Source organism: Scomber japonicus, chromosome 3 (genome assembly GCF_027409825.1).
Source record: "Scomber japonicus isolate fScoJap1 chromosome 3, fScoJap1.pri, whole genome shotgun sequence".
NCBI classification, from domain to species: Eukaryota; Metazoa; Chordata; class Actinopteri; order Scombriformes; family Scombridae; genus Scomber; species Scomber japonicus.
The window spans coordinates 29,231,364-29,255,008 of NC_070580.1; the positions used below are offsets into that span (position 1 = coordinate 29,231,364).

A 23,645-nucleotide genomic window follows, 5' to 3' on the forward strand; every position below is an offset into this window, starting at 1 on the left:
ATGATGCAGCTAGGTTCAAAGTTACCTGTGTGTGCCTCAGTTGATAAAACACAAAAATACAGACACACAGTATTACATGTATTGTATTAAGACTCCACCATGCTGACATGTCACATTCACATTACTACAGTACATAAAAGCAGAGACTTAATGCACCGTATAAACAAAGGTGTGAATGCAGTTGTTTTTATATATCACTATTGACTAAGTTGCCATGTAAATAGGTGTCAAATTAAAAGGCTTCTCAGGAATGCAGATATGCATCCACAACATTCAATACTAACTGCCGTATCCTATTCTGTTCCCTTAGTGTAGATAAAACCAACTGAGTTATAGAAATGTTTATTGGAATGGACATCAATCATTGCACAAGTCAGCTCTGGTAGATACTGTATACAGCTAATTACTCAGGAGAGATTGACTAGTCAATTCGCTACAGTTTCTACCCCCGCAGGAAAAAAAAGGCAGTGTTGGCTGTTTTGCAAAGCTTAAATAATATAGATGAAACAGGGGAAATTGTGCAGTTGCCGTGGTTGACATTAGAAACAGGCTGTGATCAGCAAAAAGAGACAGAATATTGTTCCACATAATTATGGTAAAAAATTCTGATTAAGGATCAAAATCTAACAAAATACTTTGATGGCATTCTTTCATTCGTTGTGACACAAGATGATATATAATAAGTACAACAGCTTAATCCCCAAATGTGCAACAACTTTCTACTAAAAGTTTCACGTATGTGCCATCACTGTGCTCCAACAATGACTGTTTACTTACACGGCAATATTCCAATCATAATCTAAGTTAAATATTCTGGATAAGATAAACACTATATAACTCTGAATCAATATATAATGTGCATGTGGGCATGGGCTGCACTGTGCATAGTAGGATGTATAAGGGAATATCATTTGTTCTCAAAGTAACAAAGAACACACTTATCCAAAATGTCAAAAATTAAATTGTTACAGACAATATAATCAATAATAAGCTCAATAAAAACAGGAAGTGCAAAAAATTATCTAAAATTATCAGCAAGATTACATCAATCATTACAAAATAAAAAATAAAAATGACTCATCAGTCATCATCACTTAAAATGTTAAATAGAGACATTATGATATTATAATGAAACATTTAGGACAGTGAATTTCGAGGACACCATTTAACTGGAACATTTTCACCATCACTGTCAAGCAAGCATGTAGTTAAAACCTCAATGTTAAAGCATAACCATGCACCAATAAAACAGCATGTCTGTTCTCAGTCTTCTCTCTGATTCTCACATGCTTTTGTATCTACAAACACAAAATACCACAGCGTGACATAAGCCAAACAAAACTCCTGTAACATGAATAACTAGTGCTACAGTATGTATCTATGGAAGTTATTGTGATAATGATATGAATCATTCCAGTGAATATGTTTCAGTATTTTGCCCTATTAGGCATTTGTGTGAAACTTTTTCATACCTGGCTATTAATTATTGCGTTAAAGCCAAAAATGTGTGTTGTGAGGTCACAGTGACCTTGACCTTTGACAACCTTTCCAATCAACTCATTCTTGACTCCATGTAGACGTTAGTGCCACATATGAAGAAAATCCTTCAATGTATTTCTGAGATATCACAATCAGAATGGGACGGACAGACAGATGGCTAACCCAAAAACATAACATACAAATTAAAATAAACAATATCGCAGACAGAAACAATGCTAAAAATGATATGTACGTAAGGTCTTTCACATTTGAGCAGTTTAACGTAAAGCAGTTCAGACTTTAAATAATGAATATAGAATATTTCTGATTGCACTGATGAGGAAGGCATAGATGCTGCAGCTTGTCCACAGCTGCAGATGCAAAATCCTCTATATTTGTCATGTATCTGCTTTTTACAGTAGTTGGAGGAAAATGACTTACAAATACACAAGGAAAATACATTTCCTGACAAGCTTATTCAAATAATAAAACGCAGAAATAAAAACATGACAAAAGACAAACAATTTTTCTCCCCTTTTTTTTTAAACTTCCTTTTCATTAATCCATCGAGCTGACATGATCAACAACCCCAACTCAACTGTTCCACCCAGGCTGAAAAAGTCAGTGTCAATTGCCAGGGTCTCATGGCATTTAAGAAAGAACTTGATTGCATAGATGCAATCTCCACTTTGAACACCCTCAGAGGCTCTCTGGCGATAACTACCATGAGGAGTAGCTGTCATGGCTGGTAGTATGACTCACACCAAGTGCGAGAATGATGTCCTGGATGAATATCCTTTAGCCCCACTGGGAGTGTGCTGTCCCACTCCTCTGATGTCTTTGAGTGTCTTGGACCTAGAGGTCAGCGTCTCATTTTACACGGACAAAAATCTATTACAAAACCTATCTCTCGTCACTTGCATTAAACCCACTGGGGAAGATAGGCTTTTCTCTAATTGTTTTTCCTTGGCTGCAGAGCTGGCCCGGTTATAAGTGAGCCTAGTCCACAGAATGAGTCTGATTGGAGAGCAGGTCATTTAGGATCATCATTTACGCATTACAATGCACGGTATGGCATTATTCAAGGAGTCGTTCTTTTCATTCTGGTTCTAGTGTTCCTGTTTTCATCCATTTGCATTTGACACAAATGAATTGTGTATAAAATATCACATTTCACAAACACATTAGATTTTATACTGTCTGGGTATCATCTGTTTTCTGCAATTCGAAATACAAATATAGAGAAGATTAGGTTCACCATGCTTTTGCAATGTAAGTACAGAGAAATGTGAAGAGAAATGTGAAGAAAATGCACCCCCCCTCCCCTCCCCTCCCCTCCTCCCCTCCCCTCCCCCCCCTCCCATTTACACCAAGCAACATTTTCATTGAACTAAATGGCAATATTATTGACTGATGCAAAAGAATGAGTCCAGGTGGGAAGATACTAAGAAGTGCAGGAAGAATGTTATGTTTCCTAATAGTTATTTAAAATAACTTGAAATAGCATGCAACAGTGGCTAAAATGACACAGAATAAAATGCCATCTATGGACAAACCTAAAGAAGAAAAAGGGGATCATGTCATCTCTGGTTTAAGAAAAAAGGTACTGTACTGTCCTCTATATGTCCTCTGTATATTTCAACATTCAACTAAACATGTTTTAGTCATTAAGACTCTGAAAACAGGTTTTGTTTTGTCCACAGGTCTATTCATTCAGAAAGGGTCAAACTGAAAAGAGCTAAATTAATAAAAGATTGAGCTTCCTTCCATGTTAGTTGTACTAACAAACCAATGCAATGAGTGTGGTTACTGAAAATCATCTTACACAATGGTCAAATGAGATGAGCTAACATAAGTGTGGTTACTTGATGGATCTTATCATTAGCAATGTGAACACAGCTGCAAGATGTACAAAATAACTAAGTATCCCATAAATAATGTTACACAAATGCAGATAAGTGAGAAAAATAATATTACAGATGACGATTTTGTATCACATGACAAGGCACATGTTACATGCCAATGGAAATTGCAAATTGCAAAATAAAAAAAATTCTATCATAATGGTATAGGTACTATAGTGACATGACAGTAATATTTGCTTAAATGTTGGGTGCACCATGGCTGCAACTTCTATGCAAGATAGATGTTCATGAACACAAGGCCACATGTTGTGATTGGGAGAAAACATGCAAGTTTTGTCAAATACATTTTTTTCATAGACTGTAAAAAAGAAATGGACGTAATATCTGTAAAGTCACCCATTGGTTTGTGGACTGCTGCTCAGAAGTCAATAGTTTCTAATCTAGGCAGTGCCATCTTGAAAATTTCAGGTGCATGCTGGGAAAAATAAAAACACTGATTCTACTTATATGGGCATGAGGCGGGGCCATGGGCGGAGCCAACGGCGGAGCGGGGAGGTTGCGACAGTTTGCGAGGGCTGGATCTCGAGGACATTGGTCAATCAACCTGTCAATCATGACGTAGCCACGCCCCAATGCATACCCTGTTTTATCTTCAAATATAAAATCAGGGAGGCCAAAATTTCACAAATGAACATCATACTGCATTGAAGAAGGCTTTAAACTAGCGATTGAGACCATAAACACATTTTGAAAACGTTTACTGAGGTTAGAAATCAAGTGAGAAGTTGGCGAATTCTCCATTAACTTGTACTGAGACAGAAGTCCTTTTGACACCAAAATGCCCCCTGGTGGCCTTTTGCTAGAATGCAGTTCTAAGTTACTTCCGCGTTGGCCTCATTTCAGAGGACCGGAACTCCCCGCCTGATTTTTATGAATGATAAATATTTGACAATGGGACCAAAGGCGATTCAATACCAACACATCCTCATAATTAAAAAAAACACATAGGTTGGCAGTTACTGCATTTCAGAATGACCCATAGGAGTATAATATGCCACTTTCTAAAATGTTAAAAATCATTGTTAAAAAAATCATGCTGTGAAACTATAGGTTGTTTTGTCCAGTTGAATTTTATATATTCTTTACTTCTTCACTTTTCTTTTTATTTACACAGAGCCAAGAATCACATTCAAGGCCATGTTGAAGTCTCTTTAAAATTGACAAAAAGCTCAAGCAGCTCTCGTGGTCATTCAGTTGTCCCTTTGAAATGGCAGGGTGCAGATGCCCATGCTGAAAAACCACTTCTAGCAAATTGTTACATTGAAGCGGCAGTATCCTCTTATAGCATCTCTCTGCACTTACAGTAGTCCTCTTAACAAGAACACAGGAACAATGGTGAGTGATGGTTGTGGCAGTGATGACAGCAGTAGTGCACATTTCTCAGTATAGAAATGGATGTATAAAAAAGATAATAATCAAGTCTGACCATCCTGTTTTGTACAGTATGTTTTTTTTCAGAATTAAATTTTATGGTTCTTGCATTTATGTTATAATTTCCACCACAGGATATTGTGTGTGCAAAAACAAAAAGAAAAAATGTGGAGGTTTTGCCTCATATATCCCAAAAATGATCAACGCCTTCACTATCATGTATAATCTTCAGTGAAATACAATCTGCATGAGCACACAGCGGGGAAGATGAAAAGCTGCATTCAATACTGCCTTATCTTCTACACAGTGAATGACAGTTCCTGTGAAATTATATATTATTTGCGAAACAACGTCAGTATTTCTCAGTACAAAGGGCATCTACCCTCAGTTCATCACACAAAAAATGTTCTGGAAGAACACTGGGCAAGGAATGACTCACCACCTGAGACTTTCCATTAACACTAAAGCTAACAGAGGGGTCACTAAAACAAAAAAACTTGCTCCGAAGTGCCCAAAGTTTAATATAAAGCTTTTCACAGAAAGGACAGGTAGAAACCTAAACAAGTCAGGAAAAAAATGTTCTTTTAAGATAAAGAAACTTCCAATTAAAGAAGAAATAAATACAAAACTCAAGGTTATTTCCTTTTAGTGAAACTCTCACCAGCAGCTATATTCTATTTAGTGTTAAAAGCATTACTGTGAAGTTCACGTCTCAATAAAATGGTCTATATATTAAAAGGTTGTATGTGCAATAAGTTCTCATAACTGCTCTGATTAGTCCAATTATAGTTTGGTGACCTATTCAGTGTTTTCTCTGACTTTACTCACTAGATAGTTTTCAGCTGCCTGAAAAAAACTGAGTAAAAGCAAGAGGCAGAAGAGAAATGATGGAAGTGCCATCCGCAGCCTTCAAGCAAAGGTCAAACCTCAAAGGAAGAAGTGGAAGAAGCTTACTATTGCAACTCCAAAGTGTTTATTTCACTAGTCTGCCCACGAATAAAAATCAAGATCTATTGTTTTATTGTACAAGTAATGTTAAACTTGGCAATAATAACACTAAAGCACACATTGGTTACTAATTTTAAGCAGGTTTTACTGTATTAATCTGAATCCAACTGATAATTTTTAATCATCTTCAAGTGCTGGCAGTGGTGCGTTCACAGCTATGTTTGCCACCTGTGTTCACATGCCTCTGTAATTTGTGATCAAGTGGGAAATATGGGATCCCACGGTAAAGACATTTATCACAAGCTAATTTTAATTACTTACTATTATTTTAATTAGAAGATGTTTGTGATGCTTTTCCCCTATTCATTAGGTTTTACTTCTAAACCTGATATGTGGCCTTGTTACATTTCTGTTCAAGGCGAAGACTGCAGAAGAGGGAAAAAAATGAAAAATTATCAAAATCAAAAGCTTTTAACATTCTAAACTAAATTAATCTATTTATTAACTTTCAATATGTTTATTGTGCTGCTTACAATGCCACCATCAAGCCTGGTATATCTACAAAAATGCATAATTTATAGCTGATATTTAAACCTTTTACTGGATCTTCATTCAACAACTGTTTTACTGCATTACCACATATTTTCAGAAAAGTATAATCAATTGAGAACGCTGTGGTATGATTTAGGGCTGGGTTACAATGAGGATGACAATAATTTGTATCGACAGCCTAATGCTTTTGAACGTCCATTCCAAGAGGGGAACAATACCTGGATTGCAGTATTGCATTACCCTGCAAGGTTGCAGAGTGGTTGTTCAAAATCTAAACAATTTATTACAGATTGCCAAAGAGAATCAGGTTTTCAGAAAGGGGGGCAAGTTTGGCCCCAGGCTACTTTTCAATGGAGTCAGTGCCTTGTTTGAAGGGATCAACAAAAAAACAATCATCTCGAGACTGACCTGATTATTTTTGTGGGAATAAAAGAGAATATAGAAAGAAAATAAGCCTGCTGCAGATCACATCATAGCTCAAATGTTATGTTGTGGGAATAATAAAAAAAAAGGAAAAGAAGCATAAACATACTTTGCTTCATAGTTTTTAACATTTAAAAAAAAAGTCACTCACAATCACTTTAACTTGAATTGTAGAGAGCGTTGCAGATATACATATATTTCAGATTCAATTGCTTACACTGAATGTATCCAGCCAAAAATGTAGCATATGTTACCCAGAAAGTATCGACCTTAATCATTACTAATTAACTCCTCGTCTTTAAAAAGTGCTGATAACTCGTGCCCCGATTAGCCCTGTGATCGAGTGATGACCAATCCATGTGCCATTTACTCAATGGATTCTGGGATGCTAGGATAAGAAGCTAATGACTCTGAATAGTAAAAAGAAGGAGCAGAAAGGGATTGAAAGATGGATGGATGATAACTGTTGTGCTAAGGGATGATGTCTAACTTTATAGATAGTCACAATCATTAGTAACAACTTTCTTACTGATGGAGAATGGACTCTTTTAGATAGCATCAATCAGAGTATAATTTAGTTGGGTTATGGTCTCCCCTCCTATTTATTTTTTTCTAATGTTGTTGCTGTTTCTGTGAAGCTTTAATAGATAAGAAAGTACTCATATGTACAAATATTACTCTAATGTTTATTTGTATGAAATATAAAGTGGTTTCTCAATGGTTACTGCTCCCACCCAGATGTTGCATCATAGACTGTTAATGTTCTTTTCAAATGCAATCATACAGCAGGAACGGGGCCGGCACAAATTACATATGTCTAGTAGTACAAGTGCAACAATTTTAAATGGTTGTCACATGTTATTATATCACCTTCAAAGGCACAAGATATGGCACTGTATGTCATTAGAGTCATATGAACCAAGTGCAGTAGTATATGCAAGAGAAATCTAATGACCTCTTAGATAACTTTTACAATTATAGTTTAGTTTCTGAATTTGGAGAGCTATAAACTGTTTCACATTTTTACTTGTTTTTTTTTTAATTGAAAAACTAAGTGAAATAGTTTTGATTCAATTAGCAACACATTCTAAATTTGGAGCTGGTGATGTGATCTTGAAAATAGGATACAAAACAATGTCACAGTCAGTGAGAACAGCTTTGTATGCTCCTCTGTTTTCAAAGTCAATGAAATTAAATGAGTAGCATTCACGTCATCATGTTTCTACAGTTTTTAAAGTCACCGATGCTGGCTCTGCTCTAGACCCTGAAAACCAAACATTTTATAGCATCTATGGTTACATGGGACTAACATAGAGATAGTAATAGGAGCTAGTGGACTTTTGAGTTTTAAACTTATAATTGTACATTTACAAAGCCCTGTCTATGAAATAAGTATCCAAAGCCTGTCATCTTGTGCAGAGTTCACATTATGTCATCTGTTTGTATGTGAGTGTTTTTTTTATCCTTTGGAAGAAAATGAAGTGACAGTCTATTCAAGTAAACAAATAAGCAAGTAAATAAATATATAAAGAACTAAATAAATAATTGTTTTGCTTCTGTCGTGCCCTCAGAGGACCTGTGTTGTTTTGAGGCAGGCTAGTGGCTACTGCTAAGACTCTTCTGGCATGGAAATGACTTCCTCCTCTAATGCAAATGTCACAAAGAGGCTCTGATCCACTCCTAATCACTAAGTAATCACTTTCTTGTTTGATCCTTCTGTGATTGTTAGAATGGATTTCTAAAATCTGGTATGATTCTGGTTGAGAGATTACACGTTTCTGAGACATGTTGAAAATTTGAAGAGCTACAGTAAGCCTTAAAAAAATGAAGCAGAAGTGATGACTTCTAAATCAAAATCTTCTCCCAGATGGCCATTGTTAATGATTTGTTATGAAGCAAACATTTTGTCATCAACTTCCATTTTACTATAATTTTGGGATTAAAGACTATATACTATACTACTATAGTATAGTTCTATTACCCTATCTATACTACTATATTATACCCTGATGCTCACATTCACCATAAAGATGAAAATGTGTGATGTAATTATTAGACTGTATTTTATCATGTTGTCATGGAGAGAAAATGAATCAGTGGGGAAGAGTCAAATGACCCTCATAGAGAGTTTTTCCATAATCATTTGTTGAATTACCTAATTAATTAGATACAGAGTATGCTCTTGATAGATACCTGGGGATCTCTGGGAGATGCTAACAATCAGGAGGCATTATTCACTCTTAGCAGCATGGAAACAAAAAAATCCCATTGTCATCACAGTCACTGCCATTAGTGGCACAAGCTCTCAGACAGGCACGGCAATGATCAGTCCCTTTGTTGCTATTAGCATTTGTGGATAAAAAGGGACTCATCTACTAGTTTGCTGACATGAAGTGTGTAATTATCATTCCATGTATAACAGGCTGCTTATTTGCCCTAGTGACATCCTCAAAGGGGAAGGTTGTGGTGCAGTGATCCATATCACCTTATCTCCTATTCCCCCTTGGGGCACCACATTCAGCATGGAGCGGCAGGCTAATAAAGATGACAGAAGTTTGTGCCAGTATTTAAAGGGGCAGGCTGAATTTTTCTCCTGCAGAAAAGGTAGTATAAACATTGCTCAAGTGAGATTCAATAAAAATGATTTCTAAGTTATTTTATAAGGGACATTTAGTTTTGCCCTCTGGAGAGAACCGGGTCACATACTGGGATCTGATATATTTTTAAAACTAAGAAATGTCTACCTTTATTACATCTATTAGCACTTGGAATTATTCTACAATTAATGTAAAGTGTGAAAGTGCCCACTTGTGAGATATCCTCTCAATTTGGTCAAAGACACAAAACCGGAGAAGAAAACGACCACATCACAAACCTAATAGCCCCACAGTGCATCCTGGATAATGTAATTCTGTTATATAAATGGTAAAATGAGTATAACTAGGTTGTAGAGTAATTACTGGGGGTGCAAAATGTATTATTATTACACTGCATGTGGCTCTTGTGGGCCTGCTTGAAAGTCGTTCTTTAATCTAAAGGATCAAAACATAAAAAGAAAAACAATATCTAAAGAATTTAAGATTAGTTTGTCTAGATTATACATTTTGCAGAATATATCACAATTTCATATAATAATGCTTAGATGTCCATTGTGATAAGAGACTAATTCACATTATTTTTAATTCCCAATTTTTTACGACAGTTTTGAGTTGGGGTTTATTGCTTTCAAAGGGCATATAAATGTACTTCTGAGGGGCTCGTGATGAGGGGGTCGAGCCCAAATGCAGAGGCAAGATGAAGGCAGGCAAATGCTTCAACACTTGTTTTACTTTAATGATGCCACAGTCAAAAAAAAAAAAAGAAAGAAGTCTACAGAGGACAGCAACAAACTTTACTGTCCAGATGGGCACATTAACTAAATAACCCAATAACAGACACAAAAGGCAAACTAATTGTGATAGTAAGTGTTCTCTATCTTGAAAATACTTCTGTACAAAGTTGAAGCACAGACTTAAAAACAGAGAATAATGTAGTTTCTCACAGGGGCTTATGTCAAGACTCAGGAAGGTTGGCTATGTAAAGTATCAGAAAAAATAGGCGGAGTGTACTTTTGTCTAACAAGCAAGTTAATTCTCACAGGTGCCGAATTATCCTGTGGGAAGATTCAGGGGATTTTGGAAGCACTGAGAGTTTGCCCTGGGAGCCAGAGCAACATCAGCACTATGGGCAGAGGCTGGGGAAGCCCTTTGGCACAGACCTTGTAGCAGCACCGTGGCCTGTGGTTCTGCTAGTGATCTGCCTGTTGTACTATTGTTATTTGTTGATAAGAGGCTGTGGTGAGACATGCAGGGAAGGATTTATGCATTTCTTAGTGCTCTCAGGCACATGTGAATACATCTATGCAACACTCCCTGTATATTCATAATGTTATGCAGCTCACCTGTGCTTAGTTGTAACACCATTGCCAGTTTGTGGGCTGAAGAAAGGCAGCTACCCGAAAAATCTGTGCAATGCATGAATAAGCAATTTAAGCGGAGTGCTGTCCTACTTCTGATTTTTGATATTTTCCTTTGAGGATTCAGCACCCATGTGGGTTGAGCATGTTGATTCATTATCTAAAGCAGTAGAATTTACTGTGGCTTGATTACATTTGATGATGGTAACCTAAGTTCCAAAATTGAAAGAAGCTTCCCCAAATGTAAAGATAAAGGTACATAGTGAGTGGGACTGCTAAATATTGCTTTCAAGTCCTAAATGTGGTTACATACAAATGAAAAGCTTGGATTGTCTAACAGCGTCTGAAACCACCTTATTGACCAGAGATAGGAGAGGGGAATTCAACTTTCCAAAAGAGAAGAATTAACAATTACACCAACTTTATGTATCGATTAGCCAGCAGTGATGGAGCCAGGAGACAGCTATAGAAGAAGGTTTTTACATCATCTTTGAATGTGTCAATTTGGTGCTGGTATTTTTTTTTTTTTTTGTATATCTTCTTGAATTGATTTATGTTTGTTGTTTGTTTTAGCCCCTCTTTCAGACTATTATCCCCACAAATTGATAAAGTGGTGCAAACATGGAGTTTCTTTTTATATTTTTCTTTCTTCTACTTTCTTCTCAAATCACAACCCCCCCTCTCTGTCGAAGAACATTTTTTATACATCACCTGGTAGTAGCTTATTTCCCGCTTCATACATAATTTGTGCTGTTAAATTCTACCAGATCCATGAACTTCAAGGTATATGACTTTTTAATTTTCTCCATATACCTCTGAAGTGTGTTGGTGTGTTGGCTATACTGTACATTGTTAACTCTCTTTGCAGTTCTTTTTTGTAGTATGCATAATGGCTGTAGGGGCTTTTATAGGTGTTATCCCATACCTCCACACAGTAAATCAGATATGGCAATACAATTGAACAGTATAGAGTGTGCAGCACTTGGGGATCCAGTATGAGCCCTGTTCTTCCTCATACTGCAATATTCCTTGCCAGCTTCGCACGCATATATTTTATATCAGGTTTCCAACAGATTTTTTTGGTGTACTATCACACCTAGAAAAATCTATTTCCGTATATTCTTTCTAAGATAGATTTTTAGATATATATGCACATTATTAATAAATAACTATATACTACAATAGAACATAACGGAGTAAAGATTTCTTTTCCTTTTTTAACCGACACAGTTACACTTGGGGATTTAACAGCAGGAAGTTAGACACCCAAAAACCCCACAGGAGAGTGCTGTGCGTACACACTCAGTGAGCTCTCTTCTGTACTCACAGATTCCAGTTGCCCAGGCAACCCTGTTTTGAAGATTTTAAACTCGGATTTAACATATGACGCCTCCTGTGTCTCTCCACAGTCAAGAAACAGGATTACTGACTAGAAAAACACTACTTTTTCGTTGAGTATCCCATAATATATCGTTGCCGTAGCATTTTGCGGGAACTTGTGGCCAGAAAAAGCCAACAGTAAATCCAGTGACACACTGCCCTCAGGTAATGCACTCCTATATTTCTTGGCAGACTGTGACAACTGATAAGTCATTTGCATAGCTGTTACATTGTGCTTTGACACTGTCAACAGATTTAATGGGATTTGTCAAAATGTGGGCCACAAGTAAATCTGGAAAACACTACCAGAGGCATTGTAAGAGTTGGGAGTATTAGAATAACATGAGGCACATTTGAGTTTGTGTGGGCACCAAGTATCTCACTTATATCGCTCAATAAGTTTCTTTCTGTACGTTAAACTATACAATTGTAGTTTGGTCCATGTTTTATGTACAGAGCTATTTTCATATTTCCAAATATAAACGTCATGTACTCCTCACAGCAACTAACACAGCTGGCTTGTGTCCAAACACAGCTGGCAAACACTTAAGTACACGTGTATAGCACTTCTGTGCTGTTAAGATAATGGCAATGTGTCGAGAGGGAAGAACAGACCATGCAGCATTTCGGTACGAGAACTGCTACTAAGTCACTAAGGACTATGGTCTGCTTATGAGGTGTGAACACTGCACACTTTGGAAAATAAGATTTAAAGGACCAGTGTGTTGGATTTAGTGGCATATAGCAGTGAGGTTGCATATTGCGACCAACCTCTCATGTCCCCGTCCCCTTGCAAAACATGTAATACCTAGTCTAAAACTCATTAAAAAAACAGAAAGGCCCTCTCTAGAGTCAATGTGTGCTTTTTCCATTCTGGACTACTGTAGAAACATGGCAGTGCAACAATGGCGGGTTTCCATGGAAGAGGAACTGCTCTCTATATATAAAAAGGTCTCATTCTAAAGGTAATAAAAACACAATAATTCTTACTTTCTACTTGCTAGTTGTTTACTTACTAGTTATAATACAGTCATTAAAACATGCTTATGAATATTATATTCCATTTATGCCAAATCTGTTTCGCTAGATGCCACTAAATTATACACACTGCACCTTTATTCACATAAAACCAAGTAGATACATAGAGTCTATACGTGACTGTCTCACTCTTAGTTCAAATGAGCCATGAAGTCTGGACAAACAGGCTTATTTTGTTAGAACTTTCAGAGATGGGGAGAATATTATCATTGGTACACCCAAGAGAGCCTCTCATTGTAACAAAGTCAAATGTCCTTCACAACAAAATGGGTCACTTTTCAGTGCGTTGCAAAATGGCCCACTGAGTTTTCTAAAAGCACTTCCTAAACACTATTAAAACTATGTGGTTAAGGTTATATAAAATCTAATTTCAAGATAACATGGTCTCAAAGTAAGTTAAAGGAAACCTTAACCAACGTTGACCATTGCCATGAAAGTGGACACGGGTGCTGTCCATGTAATTGCTTCACTAAACATCCCATTACTTCTCAGTTTGGTACTGAACTGAAAAGTCATGTCAGGTCTGATTGTTTTAAGCAGCTTGACCAAACAAGCAATGCTATTGTTTTTCTAGAAAGGACTGTCTTAGCCTGGTGCCAATAATGAAAGCATCTCCACTGTGGCATATGTGGCTTAAATGCTTTGTTCATATCATGTTAAGCAATATAAGGTAACTTTTTTTCTTTTTTACTATGCTTCACTGCTGCACTGTATCCACCTTTGAAAACCAATCTTTGGATTCTGCAACAACTAGGAATTGTCACTGAGGTTAATGCAATACTCAATAATGAAAAGCTATATTGGCGATCAATCGGTCTAAAGTTCCAAAAGTCTGAAATTAAACTATATAACATACATTTAAGTGTAACAATCTATCTTTTGATTACTGTTTGGAACAATAGCAATAATGATTCACAGTACTACATTCAGTTCAGATGGTAAAATATGCATTGGGTTAGGTACAATTAACTTTACTGGTTAGGTGAATACAATGGAGTAATCCTGCCTGGTGGTTATTCATCATTACAGGTACAACATTCTGGCTTCTAATTCTTGCAAATAAAGTCATAACTACATACTTATACTGTATACAGTTGCCTTGTGGTAACACACATCGGTTGTAAAGCTAACTCATGATGCTCTGAACAGAATCAGTGGAGGCAGATGGCTTCATTAAAATTTGTCAAGCTTTCAATGGTAGTCAGCTGATGATGGAGATTTTTAACTGTCTTTGGTTGGTGTCCTATCTGGACATTATAAGATAATGATTTGTTGTAGCTCTCACACAAATACCAACACACCCACATGAGGGTGGAGGGAATCCCACATCACATATTCTGTATAAAAGCTTTAATTGGCAAAACAACCATCATTTATTTTTCTAGCACAGCATATTATCAAATATATATTCAGCTTCTGTTTACCTTGTGGAGTTGTTATTCAAGTTGCAATTGGAAAGGAAGCAGGGGCGCTAGCTAATGGTACTGAGGGTGCTGGTATTTCACAAGTTAATTATACTAACAACCACTACATGTTTTTAATTGTGCTGCAACTTAAAACATCTATGACTGACTATATAAAAACATGCCTAACATGCACCTATAGTCTTTCTGTGATTTGTTACCCTAAACTGTTGTTCTGTAAAAACAAAATCATCCACCTAGTAGTTTAAATGTCCCTTTGCATATACTGTATCATTTTGGTGCATGCAGATATAATTAGAGAAGGTACAAGTGTATAATTTCAAAAGAACCTCACCATATTGACGCACGGTATTCACCCATTCAGCTCCTGAATTTGAATTTGAATGAGATTTCTTTGAGAAAAAAGAAACCATTATCTTTTAACCTTCAGTCTTCATTCTTTTCATCAGAAAAGCAATATCACAAGACCACATCTGACAAAAAGTTCACAATGTGGAGGCTGGATTTCTGTTTCTCCTGCTTGCAATAACACATGCTGATTATTTTACTATTTGTTAACGAGGAAAACAAACTATATATGGAACATAATGAATATGTGTCTTTAATTGTCAATACTGTTTCTTGCTACCTTGTAAAGCTAGGATATTCTCATACTGCACACGGAGGCAGAGAGAGGTGTTCAATTCAGCAGAGAGCAGGATTATTAAAACTGGTGAGTTTGAATTATAATAATGAAATGGACAGAGGTGGACACAGCTGAATGATGAGAAGAGAACCAGCTCAGATAGCAGACAGGCCAGTGGTAAATTAAGGAAGTGTCTTAGGGAAGACACTTGCGTTGGTGAGAGAGAGGATCCCAGAAGAGTTATGTCAGGCAGGATGGAGGAATTCTGTAATGGGCAGAGTGAGAAAGGAAGGAGAGAGAATAGGAGAGCATAGACGGTTGATCCAGTGATTAAAATTAAGCATAGTGCAGAGCGGCACTCAACAGGCAAGCTAACAGATACCGCCTGCTCCACCACTGTCAGCATGATGTACCTGGGCGCCCACTGGGAGAGGTCCCATATGTATATATTCATTAGAATGACATAAATTAAAACGAGCACAGCATCAGATGAGCTTGTGCGCACGTCTTTGAGGAGCAGTCTCTGAGCGCAGCCATGCTGACATTCTTCTCCTAAACAGCCAGCACATTAGCACCACCCTATCAAATGATCCATCATTACTATTTGGTACGCTATTAAAGCATAGCAGACAGCTTGATGGTATTACACATCTATAGTGCTTAATCCATGGCCTGCCAGTATTCACCACTCACGAAAAACATTCATATGGCCTGTAGTGCAATATCATACACACTTTAGAGGCTTTCATTTATTTGCTCTTGAAGCATTAACAGCAGGACTATACCACATCCATTACCGAGGACTGCTCTGACTCTCTTCCATTCACTCTCTCTTTGTCTGTCTCCTAATCTTGTGTCATCCTGAGTAAACTAAAGTAGAGGTATTATGAGGGATTTTTTTTATATTTTATCTTTATTCATTTGACATAACAAGCAAATAGATATAAAATGCTACATGCTGCGACTAATATGTAGGCATTTAAAATGTCAAGGATAACACAGTGAAGTTTAAGGATAACTTATTTCCATTGTGATCCTCTTTCAAAGCAGACAAAGATAGCACGACAAATTACAGATGACATGACAGCCTATCCTGTCACATGGGGTAAAATAAAAAAAATAATTAATAAAAAGAACAATACATCCTTATACATATACAAGTTACAAACAAAGATAAATAAATGTCCATCCATCCCATCCACCCATGTTTGATGTTTCATGTTCATGTTTAAGCACTCATATATATATATATATGTATACCACTGCATGATGCATTCCCACACTGCACAGAAGAGAATCATTGAATTAAACTGCAGTGCTTCCAGGGCGCGGACCTGCAGGTTATGCAGCGGTGGACTCTGGCCAGACCTGAAAAATCTTTGGGTTCAAAGTATTAAAACAGATTTAAGCTACTTTATTAATACTTAATCATCACAGCCACTACATTTTCAAAGCGGTCACTGAAAAAAAGGTGCAGTTGATGACTACTGTACGCTGAATAAGAAATAGAAGATAAGTGTCAAACACCTTTCTCGAACTCAAATTGGCTTCTGTGGTGTGTTTTTTTTTAGACTGTGGAGTCCTCTTGTAAACATGCAAAGCTTTTTGTTAATATTCAGTTACACTCACCAAGCACATTATGTGTATCCTTGAGGTCTAACAAATTTATTAAATGTGTTCCCTTCCTAATTCAACATTTGCAAGGACCTTTGGAACATTTTAAAAACCTGCATTGGTTATAGTGCATCCTTGATTACTTGCGTGCTGCCTTCTTCTCTGCCTTTCACTGGCACATTACTGTGTTACTGCACCAAGTGGGTGTGCAGACAAACAAACCCATTCATACAAACACTGCTCCATAGTGGACAAAAAAAACAGGATACCTTTAGGGTTAAATCAATGATAAAGTATTGTATGGTAAGTTTTTTTCAAATAATATGGAAAGGTCAAGTCAAAATCTTAATAATAAAAACCTCAGAGATAAAGAAAATACAAAATGCTTTAATATAATACAAACCATTGTGGCACTCGTATCAAATCCATTACTTTTATCTCTCTTGTTCTATATATAATGTTGTAAAGAATTTGTGTGGCTTGAAAGGTTCTCTGAAGTAATCAGGTTTATCTTAAGTACACCCTGAGACGTGCTAATTCTGACTGAAGTCTGGATGTGTCGTGCATAAAAAAAAAAAACCTCAAACAGAATACGTCAGGATGAAGCTCCACGACTGAGCACTTGCTGAAATATTCAGTTTATTCTAGCCCTCTGTCTGATTGGCCAGGCTTCGATTAGATATGAGGATTCCCCAGGTGAGTATCAACCCCAGTTCCATTTGAACAGGAGGTAAAATGAGAAGTCAACACAATTTAGTCAAATAAAAGGCAGAGATTAAAGAAACTTTGGCAGGCGAGTATGAGTAATTGATTTATAATTTATCAACGGTTGTGCTGAGCAGGGGCCACCAGAGAGATGGGGCCGATTTCTCTTACAAGCTCTTTGCTTTCCTCGTGAGAAAACTTAATATGAGAAGCATTATTCTGAAAGCGGTTATTTAAACTACAGCTATCAATAGACACCGCACAAATCTGACAGAATACAAGCAAAACAACGCAGTCCAATCCCTGCCTGATTAAATGAAATTGTCACAGCCGTGAAAGTGATCAATGATACTAAGGTGAACGGGTAAAGTGCCATAAATCTCTCTTCTGTCCTACCTTGAAAGGTCAGCATTTGCTAAGATGAGTACAAAGACACCGTTTTATTTCACAATAATAAAAGTGAGAAAGCAGAAACTACTCTAAAGACAGAGTTCCTGCCTAAGCAATAAAACGCTACTCGCTCATTAATGAACAGTGTTCCAGCTCAGAGAGGAGGGTGAAAGCAAGGTGAATGTCACCACCACCAGTGTTGTGCTGTACATTCACAATAATCAAATGCTAGATAGATAATTATAAAGTAAGATGCTGAATCGATCAGGAATGATGACATGTTGGCCAGCTGCCACTAAGATCACCCGGGGCCAGCTGATTGGTCAGTGACCCAAGTTGATGAAGAGCTCAGAAATTGAGTTTTAAAGTGAATGGCTAAGGCTAATTTACACACATTATAGTTTACACATGTGCAATCTAGTTCAGTTCAGCACAACAGCAATAAATCACTTTCCTTGAAGCTTATTATTTTCTTTCTGCCATCAGAGGCTTATTATTTGATGGGAGTAAACTGGTGCAATCAGTTGATGATGCTCCACTGAAATATTTTCACTCTGTAACATAATTTCATTTATATGCCGTCTCTGCTATACAGCACATGGATGTGAACTGCAGAACTGTAGTTTGTGTTAATTTTTGGCAGATTTCTCTTCTCATCTTTCACTACCATCCCTCTTAAATGAATACTCAGTCTTAACTGGGGCTCACTAACTAAGGGTTACTCCAGCAATTTAGTACTTAACTTCTATAAAGTCAGAGGAATAACAAAGGCTATTACAATGGGTAAAATTTAAAGTGAGTCAACCTCCAGAAACATTGGACGCTAAGTTCCCCCGAAATGTAACTCAATAATGCCTTTTGCCAGATGGCATCACCGGGGTTATTTCTCAGACTTTTCACAAATAAAGCAGGCATTATACAACTGTTTTCCCCATGCAGAATAGCACTACTCATGATGAGTAAACTGAACTTCATGTATCTCATCAAGGGAGTGCTGCTTTAAACAGCTGCAAACTAGTTTATTTTCATGAGCAGAGGCCCCCTTTGCAATGTATTTGTCGTCTTGTTTGTTTTGGTAAGCCATCTGTCATTAGATTAGATAAACTGCATCATGACCAAGACAAGAGAGAGAGAGCAATACATTTTAAGAAAGACCCACAGTACTTGAACAAATTAATAAATTATTGATATCATTTAAGACTCAACAATTTGACCAATTTGAATCCAATCACCTCTCAACAACGTCACTAACAACTTGGTGAAGAGTCAGCTGCTGTTATAAAGACAAGCTGTGTATGGTGCTCGAGAAATATTGGAGAGTTTTTGGCAAAAACAATGGTCAGGCAAGACTGTGATTGTTGCAGCTGCTACTGCTTTCCATTTCAAGTGCTCATCAGTGACTCAGTGAAAGAAATGTTTCCTCTGTTCATTGCAATATCATGTATATTGCTTTATTGATATTACCTTTCATACAATATCCACGCATTATGACAGATTTATGGATTAAATAAAGTAAATCTTGGACCTGTATGTATTTATGTATGTATTTATTTATTGTTCAATTTAATTACTGGCGTCACTTAAACAGTAAACCAACTGGGATTTTAATAACTGTTGAATCACCAGCTGTGAACTATTAAGACATGATGGTGATGACCGGCGGCTTGAGAAATCAAATTCCCAAGCTACAGTCAGTGATGCCTCCCATACAGCTGGCCAAAATAATAGCTTGTTTCCTAACAATTGAAAATTCACAGTGCGTGGTTACTCTCTTCTAACACGCTCATAAAGCCGTGATATGACTATTAGCATTGACCCCCCCCCCCTCCGATTCTGATTGGTTTGCTATGAATTAAATGGATGTTACAGGGAATATTGGCTGCTTAATGGAACTGAAAATATAGACAGGTTTACTCACCCTGTACCAAACAATCTCTCGAAGCCTTCCGTCAGTTTTGAAGTTACACTTGAGAGTAACAGTCTCTCCCACAACAACAGGAGGCAGGGGCTCTATGGTAACTGTCAAATAACCTGGAAAAAAAGAAGGGAAAAGAAAGGAATTTCATTAGAGTCATGAAAAGAACACTTAGTCAGAACAAAATACATTTTGTTGGTGCTTTGTTTGTTTGTTTGCCTGTTTTTTTTTCTTACTGAGGTAAATTTTAGTCAACATTCCTCTATTTAAAGTACTTTAGTATATTAGCATATTAGTATGTGTGAGTCCACATTCTCTTTTGGAATAATGCCATCATTCATCTTTATGTTATTGCACAACAAGCTCTCTCCCACATCAGGGTTAATCTTGGTAAATACCACTTCAGTGCTAGTTACTTAAGGAAGGGGAAGCCATTCATTTTTTGGTGACCTTGCACAATGTATTCATCTAGTTTGGAGATTAAGGCAAACAAACTTGAGTTTGAGTGCAACCACTTCTCTTATCTTTCACACTATGTGATATACACCATAGCTATAGCTGTTGACGGAGCTATTTATCATCAATTAACAGTATTATCTATCCCGTTGTCTCAAATTCAAATTCCATCTTCCTTGAAACAGAAAAGTGTGTGAAATCTGGATGAATGTATACATATTCTAGGACATAAATAGTCCTCACAATAAATGCATATTATCCTGCATGCCTTGTTAAACAGAAGTCTGTAGAAACGTTTCACCAGTGATTTATCTGAAGTTTGTCCTTGAATGAACATGCTCAGCTAATAAACATCTAAGAAAAGAGCAGATTGGCATATATAATGTTAGAAATGTCACAATTGAGAGTGAGTAATGAGTAGAAAAAATATATTTCATTCCTGATTAATTGTATTTTAAAAAGTAAAGCTGCCATTGCTTGACAAGGACAGTTAAGTCATTATATTTATACAATAACATATTTTCCTTATATTCAGAATCTGCTTGGAGCTTTACAAATGTCATTTGAAAAATTATGTTATTTTATTTTTTAAATCCATCTATCTTTTTAATTTATCTAGATCTCAGTAGATTCAGTAACCCCACGCATACACTCACCAATGTTAAAAAACAAAAGAAGTAAAGGGAATATAAGAAAGGATCTTCAATTGCTATTGACTATTCAGTTCTGATGTCAGACACTGATTTGAAGTTTGGTTTCTCAAAGAGAAAAGTTGCCAGACGGATTCTTGACCTTGTTTTATTATGCCTGATCATAAGCTCTTTGAAAAAAAAAAAAAAAACTCCTACACAATGTCTCACACAGACCTGCAGGTGTAGTTTATCTAATCCACACATACATGTTTAAGGCGATAGTCAGTAAAGGTTTGAAGTTATATCATCCAAATAAAAAGACAAAGGCAATTACCCTTTGATAATAGGAGAAAATAAATGCATGAATAGACTGCAGGGGGTGCAATTAAATGAGGGCTGATTGAAGGATGCATTCAAGTGGTAACACATAACCTAAAATTAGGGGAGGTCTCAATGTTGTGTCCAAATATATATATCTCAAAATATATCTATTTTACAAAAGGGTAAGGAAAGTCTCTGGCAAGCAGATGGAGTCAGCAGTGGTGTGTGGGTTGACTTCCACTGAACACTGAAAAACTGAAAGATGAGCAACCCGAATAGTATTCAAGAGAATGCAAAGAAAAAAATATGCTAGATATAGCAGTAAAAACACAGTATAAAAAGGGGGAAATGGGACCCCATGAACACAAATTGAGGTCCTCAGTGTATCAACAGACTCCAACATCTGATCGGAAAAGAAAGGAAAACGACAGATAATGTAGCTTTTGAATACTGTACAATAGAGATTCATTTCCAGGTCAAAATGTTACAATGTCGATATCTCTTGTCTATATCTCTTTGGCTTTTTTCAAATGAATATTTTTCTCTTAAATTTGTTGTGGCACTTTGCTATTATTTGAAAAAGATGTTAGAGACAGAACATACATAGAGAGAGAGAGAGAAAGAGAGAAGTTGTTATTCAGTGAAGCATTTCCATTTAAAAAATAATAGAAAAAAAAAAGAAAAAGACAGTATTTTGTCTGATGACTCATGTCCTGCCTGATGAACTGCTTGTCCACCACAGGAACCTGTGTGTCTATAGGACGAGAGTCATTTCCACTACTAATCAACAAAGAGGTGGCAGCCAGTATCTACTATGTGTGTCACGATGTATGCTGACAGTTTTATGTTGAGGCAACAGTCATTCCCACTACACCCACATGTACTGTAGGGGTAATCATAATGAAAAATGGCTCATGTCTCATTTTTCTACTGCGGCCACGAACTGGGTTAGATCTTGAAAAGGATCTTTTCATTGACAAAATATCAGAGAAAAACATGATTGCGTCATCAACCTTTGGCATGGTGTTTGCGTAAATCCATGCAAATCCTTATTGCATATTCCATATTGCTCTGTTCCTCTTGATTGTTAGCGATACACCCGTGTAGTGAGCTTCTCCTCCCACATAGATGCAGCAGTGTTCACACTTAGTCACCAAAATACCTAACAGGTTCAGTAAGAAAAGCATGTATACTGTATGCACCTAAAACAGCTACAGTGCAGGTGCAATTGACTTTCACAAATAGAGAACCTTCGATATAAGTAACTTCCTCACATATTCACTCATTGCTTGGTCCTTACACTGTACAAGGATTATTCTGTTGCCTGAGTGAAATCATGCTGAAATGGCACATTTTTCCCTTTTTTTCACAGTGTAAAGAGACTGTCCCTTGCAAGGTCTTTCGTGTAAGAATCTATTTGTCTACATTGTTGTTTATCTTTCACAAAAAGGTAAACTATACACCAAAAATACTGCATCAGCAAAATAGTATGGATTTCCAGAATTACTGAGTTTTACATACAATTTAGAGCAGTGTGAATGAGAATAAGACTTCACTGAATAATTCAAAGGTATACTGCATGTCCAACATGAATACTGAACTTCTAATTTTAGAAAAGACTACACAATACAGCGGTGGATTTGAGTGGCACGGCAAAGTAGAAAAGAGGTGAGTAATCATTCACACATTGTGCTATGTAACTGAAAGAAAAAGATGTGATATTGCAGAAGTTCCGTGTAACTTGCTTTTTAAATAGATAGTCTTGGGTATCTGCATTGGTAGACACAGATCAGCATGTCTCTCGTGTCAGTGCACCTAGATATGCTTATTAAAGAATCTTAATTTAATCAGCAGGCTGAAGAGATCTTCTCTCTAGAGTCAAATTGAATGGATAAACCTTTCCGGAGACTGCATGTCATTAACACAGAGCTGATGCTCTTAGAGAAAATCCTAACCACTTACTATGAACCCACAAGAGGAGCAGTCTGGCCTTGTAAATGTCTCTTTGTGAGTTTTCCAGAGAGGTGGTTGTAATGAATATTACAAGAAAAAAAAAGTCAACTCACTCTGTGGAATAGTTTTACTCACTCACCAGGGGATAAACATGTGCCTTATCTTCATGAAGGGACACTTTTAGAAAAAGGTTGTATTATACTTCTAAATTCAACCCAGTCCTGCAGGATATGCACTGTATACGCTTACACTTGTAATGTATAAACAATTATACAGAATAATAAAGCCTGTTATTAGGGTGCATTATTCAGACAATACAAAGCATACTGTACACAAATCTAGTGGTCTTCTTGTGTGGTTTCAGGGATTAATTGTGAACAATTCATTGACTATGTGGCACAGAGGAAAATGTTACATAGCCAATGACAGAAAAATGCTCCCGAGCATGTGGGGAGGGATGAGGAATTTTTAAAAGAGCAAATTATATGGGTTATGCACTCATGCCAGGGAAGTTCACATTTCAAATAATCCCTACGAGA

General features: G+C 36.8%; 1 protein-coding gene across 2 annotated transcripts in view; it reads right to left on the minus strand.

Moving 5' to 3' along the window:
- Positions 1-23,645, minus strand: part of igsf21a (immunoglobin superfamily, member 21a) — a 168,799-nt gene that overhangs the window by 89,114 nt on the left and 56,040 nt on the right. For both annotated transcript variants that reach the window (XM_053316191.1, XM_053316192.1), the window contains exon 2: positions 19,748-19,860. In XM_053316191.1, coding sequence (XP_053172166.1) covers positions 19,748-19,860 — 113 coding nt within the window. The remainder of the gene's footprint in view (positions 1-19,747; positions 19,861-23,645) is intronic.